General features: G+C 48.2%; 1 protein-coding gene across 2 annotated transcripts in view; it reads right to left on the reverse strand.

The window, feature by feature from the left end:
* dglucy (D-glutamate cyclase) overlaps nt 1–13,180 on the reverse strand; it is a 61,288-nt gene that overhangs the window by 16,720 nt on the left and 31,388 nt on the right. For both annotated transcript variants that reach the window (XM_033027539.1, XM_033027538.1), the window contains exons 9-10: nt 11,298–11,446; nt 9,751–9,870 (exon numbers count right to left, since the gene is read on the reverse strand). In XM_033027539.1, the coding sequence (XP_032883430.1) occupies nt 9,751–9,870; nt 11,298–11,446 (269 nt within the window). The remainder of the gene's footprint in view (nt 1–9,750; nt 9,871–11,297; nt 11,447–13,180) is intronic.

Here is a 13,180-nt window from a genome sequence, read left to right on the forward strand (position 1 = left end):
GGTGGGTGTATGGAACGAGCTGTCGGAGGCGGTAGTTGAGGCTGGGACCATCGTAACTTTTAAAAGCAATTAGACAGTGGAAGGAACTACTGAAGAAGGGTCTCGCAGTATGGTGTATTTAATCATGGCTTATCTCTCCCTCCTAACCCCATTCTCCTGCCTTCCCTGAAGAAGGGTCTCGACCCGAAACGTCACCCATTCCTTCTCTCCGGAGATGCTGCCTGTCCCGCTGAGATACTCCAGCATTTTGTGTATGTCTTTGGTTTAAACAGCATCTGCAGTTCCTTCATACACACAGTATTAAAACCTCCTTGCTCATAATCTATGCTTTGGTTAAAGGCAAGCAGCCTCTTCCTCTGTCTGACGAAGGGTTCAAACCCAAAACCAAAATCTCCAGAGATGCTGACTGACCCCTTGAGTAACTCCAGCACTTTGTCTCTTTTTTAAATAATCCAGCACCTGCAGTTCCTTGTTTCTACACATCTATACCTAGTGGTCTGCTTGGCAGCCCAGATACTTACTTTACCAATTTATGCTCCTCTGCTGCCACCTGCAGGACATGCACACCAAGGCCCCTTCATTCCTCAATACTTTAGGAAGTAGAGTCAAACATAGAGTGTAACATTCTCTGTGGATGTCTTTGACTAGCCAGATGCTTCATAGAAAATAGCAAAGTACTTCACACCTATCAAGATCTAACACACACATGGCGGTCACGGTGGCGCAGCGGTAGCGAATGCAGCGCCGGAGACCCGGGTTCAACCCTGACTACGGGTGCTGTCTGTACGGAGTTTGTATGTTCTCCCCGTGACCTGCGTGGATTTTCTCCGAGATCTCCGGTTTCCTCCCACACTCCAAAGACGTACAGGTTTGTAGGTTGATTGGCTTGGTAAATGTAAAAATTGTCCATAGTGGGTGTAGGATGGTGTTAACGTGTGGGGATCGCTGGTCGGAGCAGACCCGGTGGGCCGAAGGGCCTGTTTCCGCGCTGTATCTCCAAACTAAACTAAAATCTAAATCCGTCTGCAAATTTGTCCACCTACCCAACAAGGCTAAAAAGTTGTTTCAGAGCGGGTAGTTGTTAGGTTATGGCCATGCAACACCATTGATGTTTACAGTGCATACAAAATACAATTCACTTTATGTCGTATATTTTAGATCTTTGCAAAAACAAAAAAAAGTTTTTATCAAATCTCAACAAAATTAAGAAGTATAGGGAGGAACTGCAGATGCTGGTTTAAACCAAATGCTGGAATAACTCAGCGCGACAGGCAGCATCTCTGGATGGAAGGAATAGGTGACGTTTCAGGTCGAGTCTGAAGAATTAGCCCATTCTCGACCCAAAACCTCATAATTTCCTTCTCTCCAGAGATGCTGCCTGTCCCGCTGAGTTACTCCAACATTTTGCATCTATCTTAAGAACTATCGGGCCTTGCTTCCTTCAGTCAGTGTGATCCATGTGGGGTACATTAATATGCTAGGGCAGTTTGATATCAAGAAGGAGGTGGTGTTGGGTTTCTTGAAGAATGCTACGGTAGATAAGACCCCAGGGTCTCATGGCATCCATCCCAAGTTATGGAAAGAGGAGAGAGAAGAGACTGTATACTCTGGAATTTAGAAGGATGAGAGGATATCTTATTGAAACATATAAGATTATTAAGGATTTGGACACGCTAAAGTCTGGAGACATGTTCCCGATGTTGGGGGAGTCCAGAACCAGGGGCCACAGTTTAAGAATGAGGAGTAAGCCATTTAGAACGGAGACGAGGAAACACTTTTTCTCACAGAGAGTTGTGAGTCTGTGGAATTCTCTGCCTCAGAGGGCGGTGGAGGCCGGTTCTCTGGATACTTTCAAGAGAGAGCTAGATAGGGCTCTTAAAGATAGCGGAGTCAGGGGATAAAGCAGGGATGGGGTACTGATTGGGGATGATCAGCCATGATCACATTGAAGGGTCGAATGGCCTACTCCTGCACCTATTGTCTATTGTCTAATACAGGAAATTTGGAGCCGGTGAACATAGGTTACTTACTTTTGAAGGAGAATGGGCTAATTAGGTACCTTGAGTATGACCTTGCCCATAGCACAACATGTCTTTCAAGCTTGTTTGATGAGGCGATGAAGGTGATTGATGAGGGTAGGGCAGTGGATATTTCTACATGGATTTCAGGAAGGCATTTGACAAGATCCCTCATGGTAGGTTGATCCAGATGAAGCTACACGAGATCCATGTTGACTTGGTAGTTTGGATTCAGAACTGGCTTACACATAAAAGTAAACGGGTCGGATGACTGTAGTTTAGTTTGGAGATACAGCACGGAAACAGGCCCTTCGGCCCACCGAGTCCGCGCCGACCAGCAATCACCCCATACACTGACACTATCCTACACACCAGGGACAATTTATATTTATACCAAGCCAATTTACCCATAAACCAGTTTAAGAAAGAATTGTAGATGCTGGTAAATCGAAGGTAGACAGAAAATGCTGGAGTAACTCAGCGGGTGAGGCAGCATCTCTGGAGAGAAGGAATTGGCAACGTTTCAGTCTCTACCCAAAACGTCGCCAATTCCTTCTCTCCATAGATGCTGCCTCACCCGCTGAGTTACTCCAGCATTTTGTGTCTACCTTGCCTATAAACCTGCCGTCTTTGAAATGTGGGAAGAAACCGGGGAACTCGGAGAAAAACCACGCGGTGACGGAGAGAACGTACAAACTTCGTACGGACAGCACCTGTACTTAGGATGGAACCCGGGTCTCTGGCGCAGTAAGGCAGCAACTCTACCGCTGTGCCACCGTGCTGCCCAGTGCTTACTGCATGCTGGTGGCTGTACACTTTCATCTTGCATTTGATCCCCAAAGCGCAACACTTCACACATGCTCAGAGCAAAACCCATCTGCCAGCTCTTAGCTCATGAAAGATAGACAAAAATGCTGGAGAAACTCAGCGGGTGAGGCAGCATCTGTGGAGCGAAGGAAATAGGCAACGTTTCGGGCCGAAACCCTTCTTCAGACCCTTAACTCATGACATCTGTTGATTGTGACACGTATAAATGATTTGCACTAAAATGTCAGTCTGAAGGAGGGTCTCAAACCGAAACGTCACCCATTCCTTCACTCCATAGATGCTGCCTCACCCGCTGAGTTTCTCCAGCATTTTTGCCTACCTTGGACTAAAATGTAGATGGGTCGGTTTATAAGTTTGCAGAGGACATAAAACTTGGGAGAGTTTCGGACAGTGAAGAAGGCTGCCAAAGGATACAGCGGATATTGATCAGGTACGGACAAGGGAGAAGAAATGGCAGATGGAGTTTACTCTGAGCAGGTTTGAAGTGCTGCACACTTGGGTGGTGAAAGTATAGAGTTAATGGCAGGACCTTTAACAGCATTGATGAACAGAGAGATTTTGATTAGTACGGGTGTCAGATGTCATGGGGAGAAGGCAGGAGAATGGGGTTAGGAGGGAGAGATTGATCAGCCATGATTGAATAGTAGACTTAATGGGCCGAAATGGGCTTCTACTCCTATTACTTATGATCTTATGCTGATCTTGGGCTCCAAGTCCATAGCTCCCTGAAAGTAGCAACACAAGTAGATAGAGTGGTAAAGAAGGCATATGGGTATGCTTGCTGTTATTGGTCGGGGCATTGTACAGGTCATGTTGCAGCTTTATAGGACTTTGTTAGGCCACATTTAGAGTATTGTGTGCAGTTCTGGTTGCCCCTTTACGGGTAAGATGGGGAAGCTTTGGAGAGGGTGCAGAAGTGGTTTACCACAATTATATAGGAAGGAGGAACTGCAGATGCCGGTTTATACCAAAGATAGACACATAGTGCTGAGTAGATCAGGCAGCCATCTCTGGAGAAAAAGGACAGGTGATATTTCGGGTCGGGACCCATCCATTTTCTGCAGAGTTGCTGCCTGACCCGTTGAGTTACAGCAGCACTTTGTGCTCATTGTTTTCAGAATGATGCCTGGATTTGAGGGTGTTAGCTTCAAGGAGACATTGGACAAACTTGGACTGTATTCTCTGTTGCTTCGGAGCTTGCGTGAAGATCTGATAGAAGTATATAAAATTACCCTCAATTGAAGGAAGTTCGGCGAGCCCCCGGCGGGCCAAAGAAACGCTTCAAGGACAACATCAAGAACAGTCTGAAGAAATTCCACATCACATCGAGCAACTGGGAGCACATTGCACTGGACAGGCGCTCCTGGAAGAAATCCGTGCAGGAAGGATCTGCACGTCACGAAACGGAACTACGCCGTGTCACAAAGACAAAGCGACAATACCGTAAGGAGAGAGAGAAGGGGGCTCGACGACTACCAACCACCGCCAGTCTCCACTGCCCACGTTGCACCAAGGTGTGTGGATCGCGGATAGCGGATCGGCCTCTACAGACATCTGCAGACCCATAAGTAGACAACTCTATGGAGAGGAGAGGACAGTCATACTGGTTTCGAGTGACCGCCGATGATGATGATAGAAGTATATAACATTATGGGTGGACGGTCAGAATCTTTTCTCCTGGATGGAAATGTAAAATACTGGAAGACACAGCTTTAAGATGAGAGGGGGAAAGTTTAAAGGAGATGCGCAGGGCAATGTTTTATAAAAACATACTGTGGTGGTATCTGGAACATGTTGCCAAGGGTGGTGGTGAAGGCAGATACATATGTGGCATTTAAGATAGGCACATGGATATGTAGGGATATGTAGGGATCATAAGCAGGCGGAAGGAATTGGTTTAATTTGGCATCATGTTCAACAGACTCTGCGGGCTGAAGGGCCTGTTTCTGTACTGTTCTATATTTATGCCTATCTTTAGTTAATGTATATGTTACAGAGATGTGTGTAAATCTCCAAAGGAAAAGATTGTAACCTCGCTCTAACCCGAACAGTGCTAATGCACTACAATGAAGTGTGATTAGCTGGGCAAGAAACCCCTTGGGTTCACTGAAAATAACCCTGTTCCATCTCCCACGGCTGCTGCAGGCATCCGCTTCAACTTCAAACCTGGAGAACAATTTTTGCTTTTGCATGATTCCCATTTAATGTTTCCCAGGGGTGGTTGGTTAGTCTGAAGGATTTCTGCACAGAATCACAAGCAGCTCATCACTGGACTGTGAACACACACGGAGCAAGCCTCCCTCCCACCCGCCCGCTCGCTCACCTCCATCCACGGCCCTCAACCAAAACTCCAGATTCAAAACAATCTTAGATTAGACTTATTAACTTCCTGGACAAGCGTCGCAGCTGGTAGAATGGTTGCCTCACAGCGCCAGAGACCCGGGTTCCATCCTGACCTCAGGTGCTGCTTTTTGTGTGGAGTTTGCACGTTCTCCCTGTGACCGACCGGGCGCTCTGGTCTCCCCCCACATCTCGACGATGTGCCGGTTTGTAGGATGACTGTAAATTGTCCCAGATGTGAAGGGAGTGGATGCAAAAGTGGGATAACTTAGAACTAGTGTGAACGGGAGATCAATGATGTCAAAACCTACCAAGGGAGAGACTCTGAAATCAGTAAAGGGTCTGTCCCACTTGGGCGTCATTTGCGCGTCATTTACGCGTCACGACACACATAGAAACATAGAAACATAGAAATTAGGTGCAGGAGTAGGCCATTCGGCCCTTCGAGCCTGCACCGCCATTCAATATGATTATGGCACGACGTGTGCATGGTGCACATTACGTGCACATGGTGCGTGGTGACGTAGGCAGTGACGCATGGCTGCGCGCGGCGCCCCACGATTTTGAGCTGTACAAAATCTTCGCGCGCCATCTGCGTGACGTGCAAATGACGCCCAATTGGGACAGGCCCTTTACAGTGAAATCCCCACCCAAAAATGTTCGCAGTTAGAGGATATTTGCCCTCCGCTCATCCTTGCACTCCAAAACTCCGAAACATTTCAGAGTTCAAAACCCGACGTGAAGTAGCATAGTTGCGTTGCTCACTTTAAAAAAAACTTTCCTTTTTAAAAACAAGACAAGCCTCAGAGGAGAGAGAGAGAGAGAGGGGATCTTATTGAAACGTATAAAATTATTAAGGGTTTGGACACACTAGAGACAGGAAACATGTTCCTGATGTTGGGGGAGTCCAGAACCAGGGGCCACAGTTTAAGAATAAGAGGTAAGCCATTTAGAACGGAGATGAGGAAAAAAAAATTCACACAGAGAGTTGTGAATCTGTGGAATTCTCTGCCACAGAGGGCGGTGGAGGCAGGTTCTCTGGATGCTTTAATTAGAGAGCTAGATAGGGCTCTTACAAATAGTGGAGTCAGGGGATGTGGCCAGAAGGCAGGAACGAGGTACTGATTGTGGATGATCCACTATGATCACATTGAATGGCGGTGCCGGCTCGAAGGGGTCGAATGGCCTACTCCTGCACCTATTGTCTATTGTCTAATATTCCAAAGAAGCTTCGGTGACATTTAGCTGAGAGCAAGTTTTATCACACAACGTCGTTTTCATCACAAATTCAATCCAACACCATTGAGAAAGTGGATGTTAACTTTGTGAAAATGGTTTGTGAAAAAGAAATAAAGCATTTCCAAGTTACTTTGGTAAAAATTGAATTAGGAAAGTAATGGAAATTGTGCCCAGTAATTACCTGATCCCCTGGTTGCCAAACACTTTAACTCCCCCTCCCATTCCCAATCTGACCATTCTGTCCTGGGCCTCCTCCATTGTCAGAGTGAGGCCAATCGCAATTTGGAGGAACAGCACCTCATATTTCGCCTGGGCAGCTTACACCCGTGGTATGAATATTGATTTCTCTGACTTCAAGTAACCCTTGGGGTGGGAGATTGCAACCTTCACGTGGTCCACCCTGTTGTGATGAATGCAATCAACCTGGGGTGCACAAATGGAAGATCAAACAGAACAACTTTAGGCTGCGCACACCATACGCAAGAAGAAGTAACCCTTGTATTCCCTCTCTCTCCGTCCCTCCTGCACCCGTCTTGTTAGCAGCTTCAAAGTCGTCTTGTTGAGTCTCATTGTCTGTAACTCATCTTCACCTAGCCCACAGCTAACAATGGCCTGTTTCCTTCATCATCGTTACTTTTTTGCATATATTTCATTCATCTATATTACTAAAAGTCTGTTCTTGACCGGTTTTGGCTTTCTGTGCTGCGATTTCCGAGAGTACGCCGCCACCTACGGCCGTCATTTTTGGCCACCTCGCTCAGAGCCCCCCTCCGCCGCATGTGTGCCGAGGATTTTTCCCATCGATGGAAATTGACAGAGATATTCATGTTTTTACAAAATTCCCCATTCTCTCTGCTGCCCCCGCTGGAGGGAGGGGGAGGGACTATAAAACCAGGAAGTGGTGTGCCTCAATCAGTCTCTGCAAGTGGTGTGCCTCAATCAGTCTCTGCAAGTGGTGTGCCTCAATCAGAGCTCTGAATGACCCTGACAAATGTCTACAGCACTGTGAGTACCCTTAATTTGGTTTGAAAATGAAAATATGGTTAGAGGTAAAAAAGCACTGCCTGCAAATGGTTGTTTGGGTTTAAGTAAAAAGGCACTCTCTCTCTCCCCCCCCCCCTCTCCCCCCCCCCCCTCCCTCCCCCCCCCCCCCCTCTCTCCCTCTCCCTCCCTCTCTCCCCCCTCCCCCTCCCCCCTCTCCCTCCTTCCCCGCTCCTCCCCCCTCTCCCCCCCCCCCCCTCCCCCCCCCCCCCCCCCCTCCCCTCCCCCCCCCCCTCCCTCCTCCTCTCCCCCCCCCCCTCCCCTCTCCCCCCCTCCTCCCTCCCCCCCCTCCTCTCTCCCCCCTCCTCTCTTCCCCCCCCTCCTCTCCCCCCCCCCCCTCCTCCTCTCCCCCCCCCCTCCTCTCCCCCCCCCTCCTCTCCCCCCCCCTCCTCTCCCCCCCTCCTCCTCTCCCCTAAACCCCCCTTCCCTCCACACACCCCTACCCCCTTCCCTCCCTGCTCCCCACCTCTCCCCCGCCCCTCATCTCACCCCCCTCAGCACTCCCTCTCTCCTCCCCCCCTCTCTCCTCCCCCCTCTCTCCTCCCCCTCTCTCCTCCCCCCCTCCCTCCCTCTCCCCCCCCTCTCTCTCCCCTCCATTAGCGTGAGTGCGGGGGGGTAGTTAGTGTGTGACGCTGCATGCCGCCTCCCCACCCCACAACCGCACGTTGGGGGAAAAGACCCAATGGGTCTGCACTTGGTCTAGTTTGTTCTATATCTCTCTCTCTATATCATCGTCTATATCTCTCATTTCCTTTTCCCCTGGCCCTCAGCCTGAAGAAAGGTCTCAACCCAAAACGTCATCTATTCCTTTTCTGCAGAGATGCTGTCTGTCCTGCTGAGGTACTCTATCTTTGGTTTAAACCAGCATCTGCAGTTTCTTCCTACACATTAATGTTCTCTTGCCCAAAACATCCCGTTTCACGATTTCAACACCGTGTTGCCTCAGGATAGCAGTCATCATAACCAAAGACGTTTCCCATCCAGGTCATTTCTCCCTGCTGTTATCAGGCATAATGTATAGAAGCTTGAAAGCGTGCACCACCAGACTCAGGAGAAATGACTTTTGCCTCTCAGTTGTCAGGCTTCTGAGCGGTCCTTCCATAAGCGAGGGTGCTGTCCGATTCACCACTACCCCATTGCGGACATTGGACTTTGTCTGTGGAACTGATGCGCTACAATGCTGAGAACTATATTCTGCACTCTGTATCTTCCCCTTTGCTCTACCTGTTGTACTTGAGTTTGGCTTAATTGTATTTTTAGTTTAGTTTAGTTTAGTTTAGTTTAGTTTAGAGATACAGCGTGGAAACAAGCCCTTCGGCCCACCAAACCAGCGATCCTCGCACAGTAACACTATCCTACACCCATTAGGGACACATTTTACATTTTTTACATTTACAATTTTTACATTTACCAAGTCAATTAACCAACAAACCTGTACATCTTGTATTTATATATAGTATTATGCGCTTCATTGGATAGCACGCAAAAACAAAGCTTTTCACTGTGCCTCGGTAGAAATGACAATAATAAAAAGGCAGACAAAAATGCTGGAGAAACTCAGCGGGTGAGGCAGCATCAATGGAGCGAAGGAATAGGTGACGTTTCAGGTCGAGACCCTACTTCAGATGTGGGGGTGGGGGGGGGGGTGGGAAGAAGAAAGGAAGAGGTGGAGACAGTGGGCTGTGGGAGAGCTGGGAAGGGGAGGTGAAGGAGGGAGAAAGCAAGGACTACCTGAAATTGGAGAAGTCAATGTTCATACCGCTGGGGTGTAAACTGCCCAAGCGAAATATGAGGTGCAGCTCCTCCAATTTGCGGTGGGACTCACTCTGGCCATGGAGGAGGCCCAGGACAGAAAGGTCGGATTCAGAATGGGGAGGGGAGTTGAAGTACTGAGCCACCAGGATATCAGGTTGGTTAATGTGAACTGTGCGGAGGTGTTGTGCGAAGCGATCGCCAAGCCTGCGCTTGGTCGCACGGTGGTGCAGCGGTAGAGTCACTGCCTTACAGCGGCAGAGACCCGGGTTCAATCCTGACTATGGATGCTGCCTGTATGGAGTTTACAGGTTCTGCCTGTCACCGCGTGGGTTTTCTCCAGTTGCTCCTGTTTCCTCCCAAACTTGCATGTTTGTAGGTTAATTGGCTTCTGTAAAATAAATTGCCCCTAGTGTGTATAATAGAACTGGCGTGTGGGTGATTGCTGGCCGGCTCGGACTCGGTGGGCCGATGGGCCTGCTTCAACCCTGTATCTGTAAACTAAAACGAAACGCAAAGCAGATGAACCTACCTGCAACAACTGTAAAGTCCGCACTGACGTCACAAGCTATCAGGTCCCCATTGTGAATGTACTTTTTGACGGCCTCTTTCACCTTACCCATTCCCAGTTCATTCCCTCCATCACCGATGCCTGTTGAACAAAAAGACACAAGTAGTATCTGATTACATCGATGATCAGCTTAACTTGTTCCAAGAGAACATGCAGGGCAAGTTTAGCAAGTTTGCCAATGACACAAAAGTGGGTGGTTTTGCAGACCTACACAGTGAATGGTAGTGCTCTGGGGAGTGTACAAAATCATGAGAGGAATACATTGGGTAGATGCACAGAATCCCCTCCCCAGAGTGGAGGAATCAAGGAGCAGAGGACATAGGTGCAAGGTAAAGGGGAAAAGATTTAATAGGAATCTGAGGTGTAACATTATCACACAAAGGGTGGTGGGTGTATGAAACAAGCTGCCAGACGAGGTAGTTGAGGCTGGGACTATCCCAACTAAGAGACAGTTAGACAGATACATGGATAGGACAGATTTGGAGGGATATGGACCAGGCGCAGGCAGGTGGGTCTAGTGTAGCTGGGACATGTTGGCCGGCGTGGGCAAGTTGGGCCGAAGGGCCTGTTTCCTCACTGTATCACAATGGTGAAGATGGTTGTGAAAAATTGCAGCAGGATCTTGACCGATTGGCCATGTGGGCTGAGGAATGGTTGGTGGAATTTAATACAGAGAAATTTGGGGTGTTACATTGTGGGAAGGACCTACATAGTGAATGGTAGGGCTCTTGGGAGTGTTGTAGAGCAGAGGGATCTAGGAATGCAGGTGCATGGTTCATTGAATGTGGAGTCGTAGGTAGATAGGGTGCTCAAAAAGGCATTTGGCACATTGGCATTCATCAGTCTGAGTATTGAGTATAGAACTTGGGAGGTCATGTTGCAGTTGTATAAGACGTTGGTGAGGCCGCATTTAGAGCATTGAGTTCAGTTCTGGGCACCGTGTGATCGGAAAGATATTGTCAGGCTGGAGAGGGCTCAGGGATATATGCGGTCTGAGCTACAGGGAGAGGCTGAGACTCTATTACTTGGAGTGTCGGAGGATGAGGGATGATCTTATAGAGGTGTATAAAATTATGAGAGGAATAGATTGGGTAGATGTACAGTCTCTTCCCTACAGTAGGTGAATCGAGCACCAGAGGACATAGGTTTAAGGTGAAAAGATTGAATTGGAATCTGAGAGGTAACTTTTTCACACAAAGGATGGTGGGGGCATGGAGGAAGCTGCCAGAGGAGGTAGTTGAGGCAGGGCTATCCCAACATTTAAGAAACAGTTAGACAGGTACATGGATGGGACAAGTTTGGAGGGATATGGGCCATACGCGGGCAGGTGGGACTAGTGTAGCTGGAACATGTTGGCCGGTGTGGACTGGTTAGGCCCATGGGCCTGTTTCCACGCTGTGTCACTAGATGACTCTGTGACTCTAAGACATTGGTGAGGCCGCAGATGGAATATTGTGTTCAGTTTTGGCCAGTCTACTGTAGGGAGGATGTCATTAAGATGGACTTACCGGTTGTGACGATTCCAGGGATGTTTTCTGCTGCCAAGAACAGTTTGTCAATAGGATCCACCAAATGCTTGATGTTCACTTGCCGTGCGTTGTAGTAATTGCCATCTGCAGCCATTCCCGCTCGCTCTATGGCTACAAGGTGGTCAAACCTGTCCATTTTCAAACAGGAATGCAAAAATCATTAATAGTCACACCCACATGCCCACTATACAACTGCAGAAGAACCTCTTTACTCCTATACTGTATGTTTTAGTGGTCTTTAGCTTGTTTTATGTGGGGAGGGGGGTGGGGAAACATTTTTTTATCTCTTATCTCGACTGAGATGCAATTTTTTTCCGTATTGTATCTCCGTCCGCACTGCATCGAGGAGTTGGCGGCCTTTGCTGGAGACCGACTTTGGGAGCTCCAACCACGGGAGCCTGCGGACTTACCATTGTGGAGCTTGCGATCCCTGTCGGGAATCGACTTTAGAGGTCCAACCGTGGGAGCCTGCGGACTTTAATACTGTGGGGCTCACGGTCTCTGGTTAGAGACCGACTTCAGGAGCTCCGAGCTGCAGGAGCTTCGACCTCCTTGATAGGGGAGCTTCGATCGCTCCGACGGCGTGTGAATAGAGGAAGAAGATTAGACTTTACTGCCTTCCATCACAGTGAGGAACGTGGAGAATCTGCGGTGATGGAATTTATGTTAACCTTTATGTAGTTGTGTGTCTTGTTGCTTTTTTCTTAGGATGGCTGTATGGTAATTCAAATTTCACTGTACATTAATTGGTACACGTGACAATAAACTGACCTTGAAACCTTTTTACATTTCTAATTAGTGAGCAGAGGTGTTAAAACTCAAGATGAACACAAAGTGCTGGAGTAAGGAATAGGTGACGTTTTGGGTCGAGACCCATCTTCGGAATGAAAATCAGGGGAGAGGGAAAAGAAAGATATTAAATGGTGCAAATTTTCTTCTTGCGAATGAAACATAAACCAAAGGAATAGTTAGATCTCAAGCCGGGTGTTGAGCAGCCAGGTTGTTGTCTATGTCTGCGTCAATGTCTGCCAGGCCCTGAGCTCCATTTGGTGGGTGGTAGAGTGGGCACCCAGAGATGACATGGTTGGCTGTCTGTTGTTCTGCTCTACATTCACAGGCTGGGCTCTGGCGGAGCCCCCATCTCCACACGCCGGCATTGAAACACCCAACTCCAGTACCAAGTCTGTGGAGCTTCACCCATGCTCCTCTGGGGAGGTCAGACCCTGGACAGCTTTTATCTGGTGAAGAGATGTAGCTGTGTAATGGAGATGAGGTTGCCTTCCACTTCTGTGACCACCTGGTGGCTATCCAGTGTGCTTTTGAACAAATGAATAAAAAGCATGCAAAAGGACAAATCAAAGCCAGCTACGATGATGAAGGAAAGGTGGAGCCCACAATGGTCCATTGTTGGTTGCAGAGCAGATGATAACGAGTGGTGCAAAGAGTGAAACTAAGCAGGACAACAGTGAAACTAGTAGGACGATTAGGGCGGGGGGAACGATGTAGAGAGAGGGGATGCAAGGGGTACTTGAAGTTAGAGAAATCAATATTCATACCGCTGGGTTGTGTGCTGCAAAGCAGGCTGCAACAATGTTCCTCAAGTCCTAAGTGTTACTGGTGGGTGATGCAGCAAGGTACAGGACTTTGTACAGGAACCCTCTCTCCATATTTTATTCATGATATCCCAATGTACAGGGACCTCGCTCGCTGTTCCGCCCGTTTATGAAAAATGTCCCATTGTACAGGGAGCTGTACGGTAGTTTTGTTAACGTACCATTGTACAAGAACCACACTCTCCCACCAGTTTCCCAAAAATATCTCTTGCACAAGCACCCCCTGGTTTGGTTGACGTCTTATTATTC

Source organism: Amblyraja radiata, chromosome 9 (genome assembly GCF_010909765.2).
Source record: "Amblyraja radiata isolate CabotCenter1 chromosome 9, sAmbRad1.1.pri, whole genome shotgun sequence".
Taxonomy (NCBI): domain Eukaryota; kingdom Metazoa; phylum Chordata; class Chondrichthyes; order Rajiformes; family Rajidae; genus Amblyraja; species Amblyraja radiata.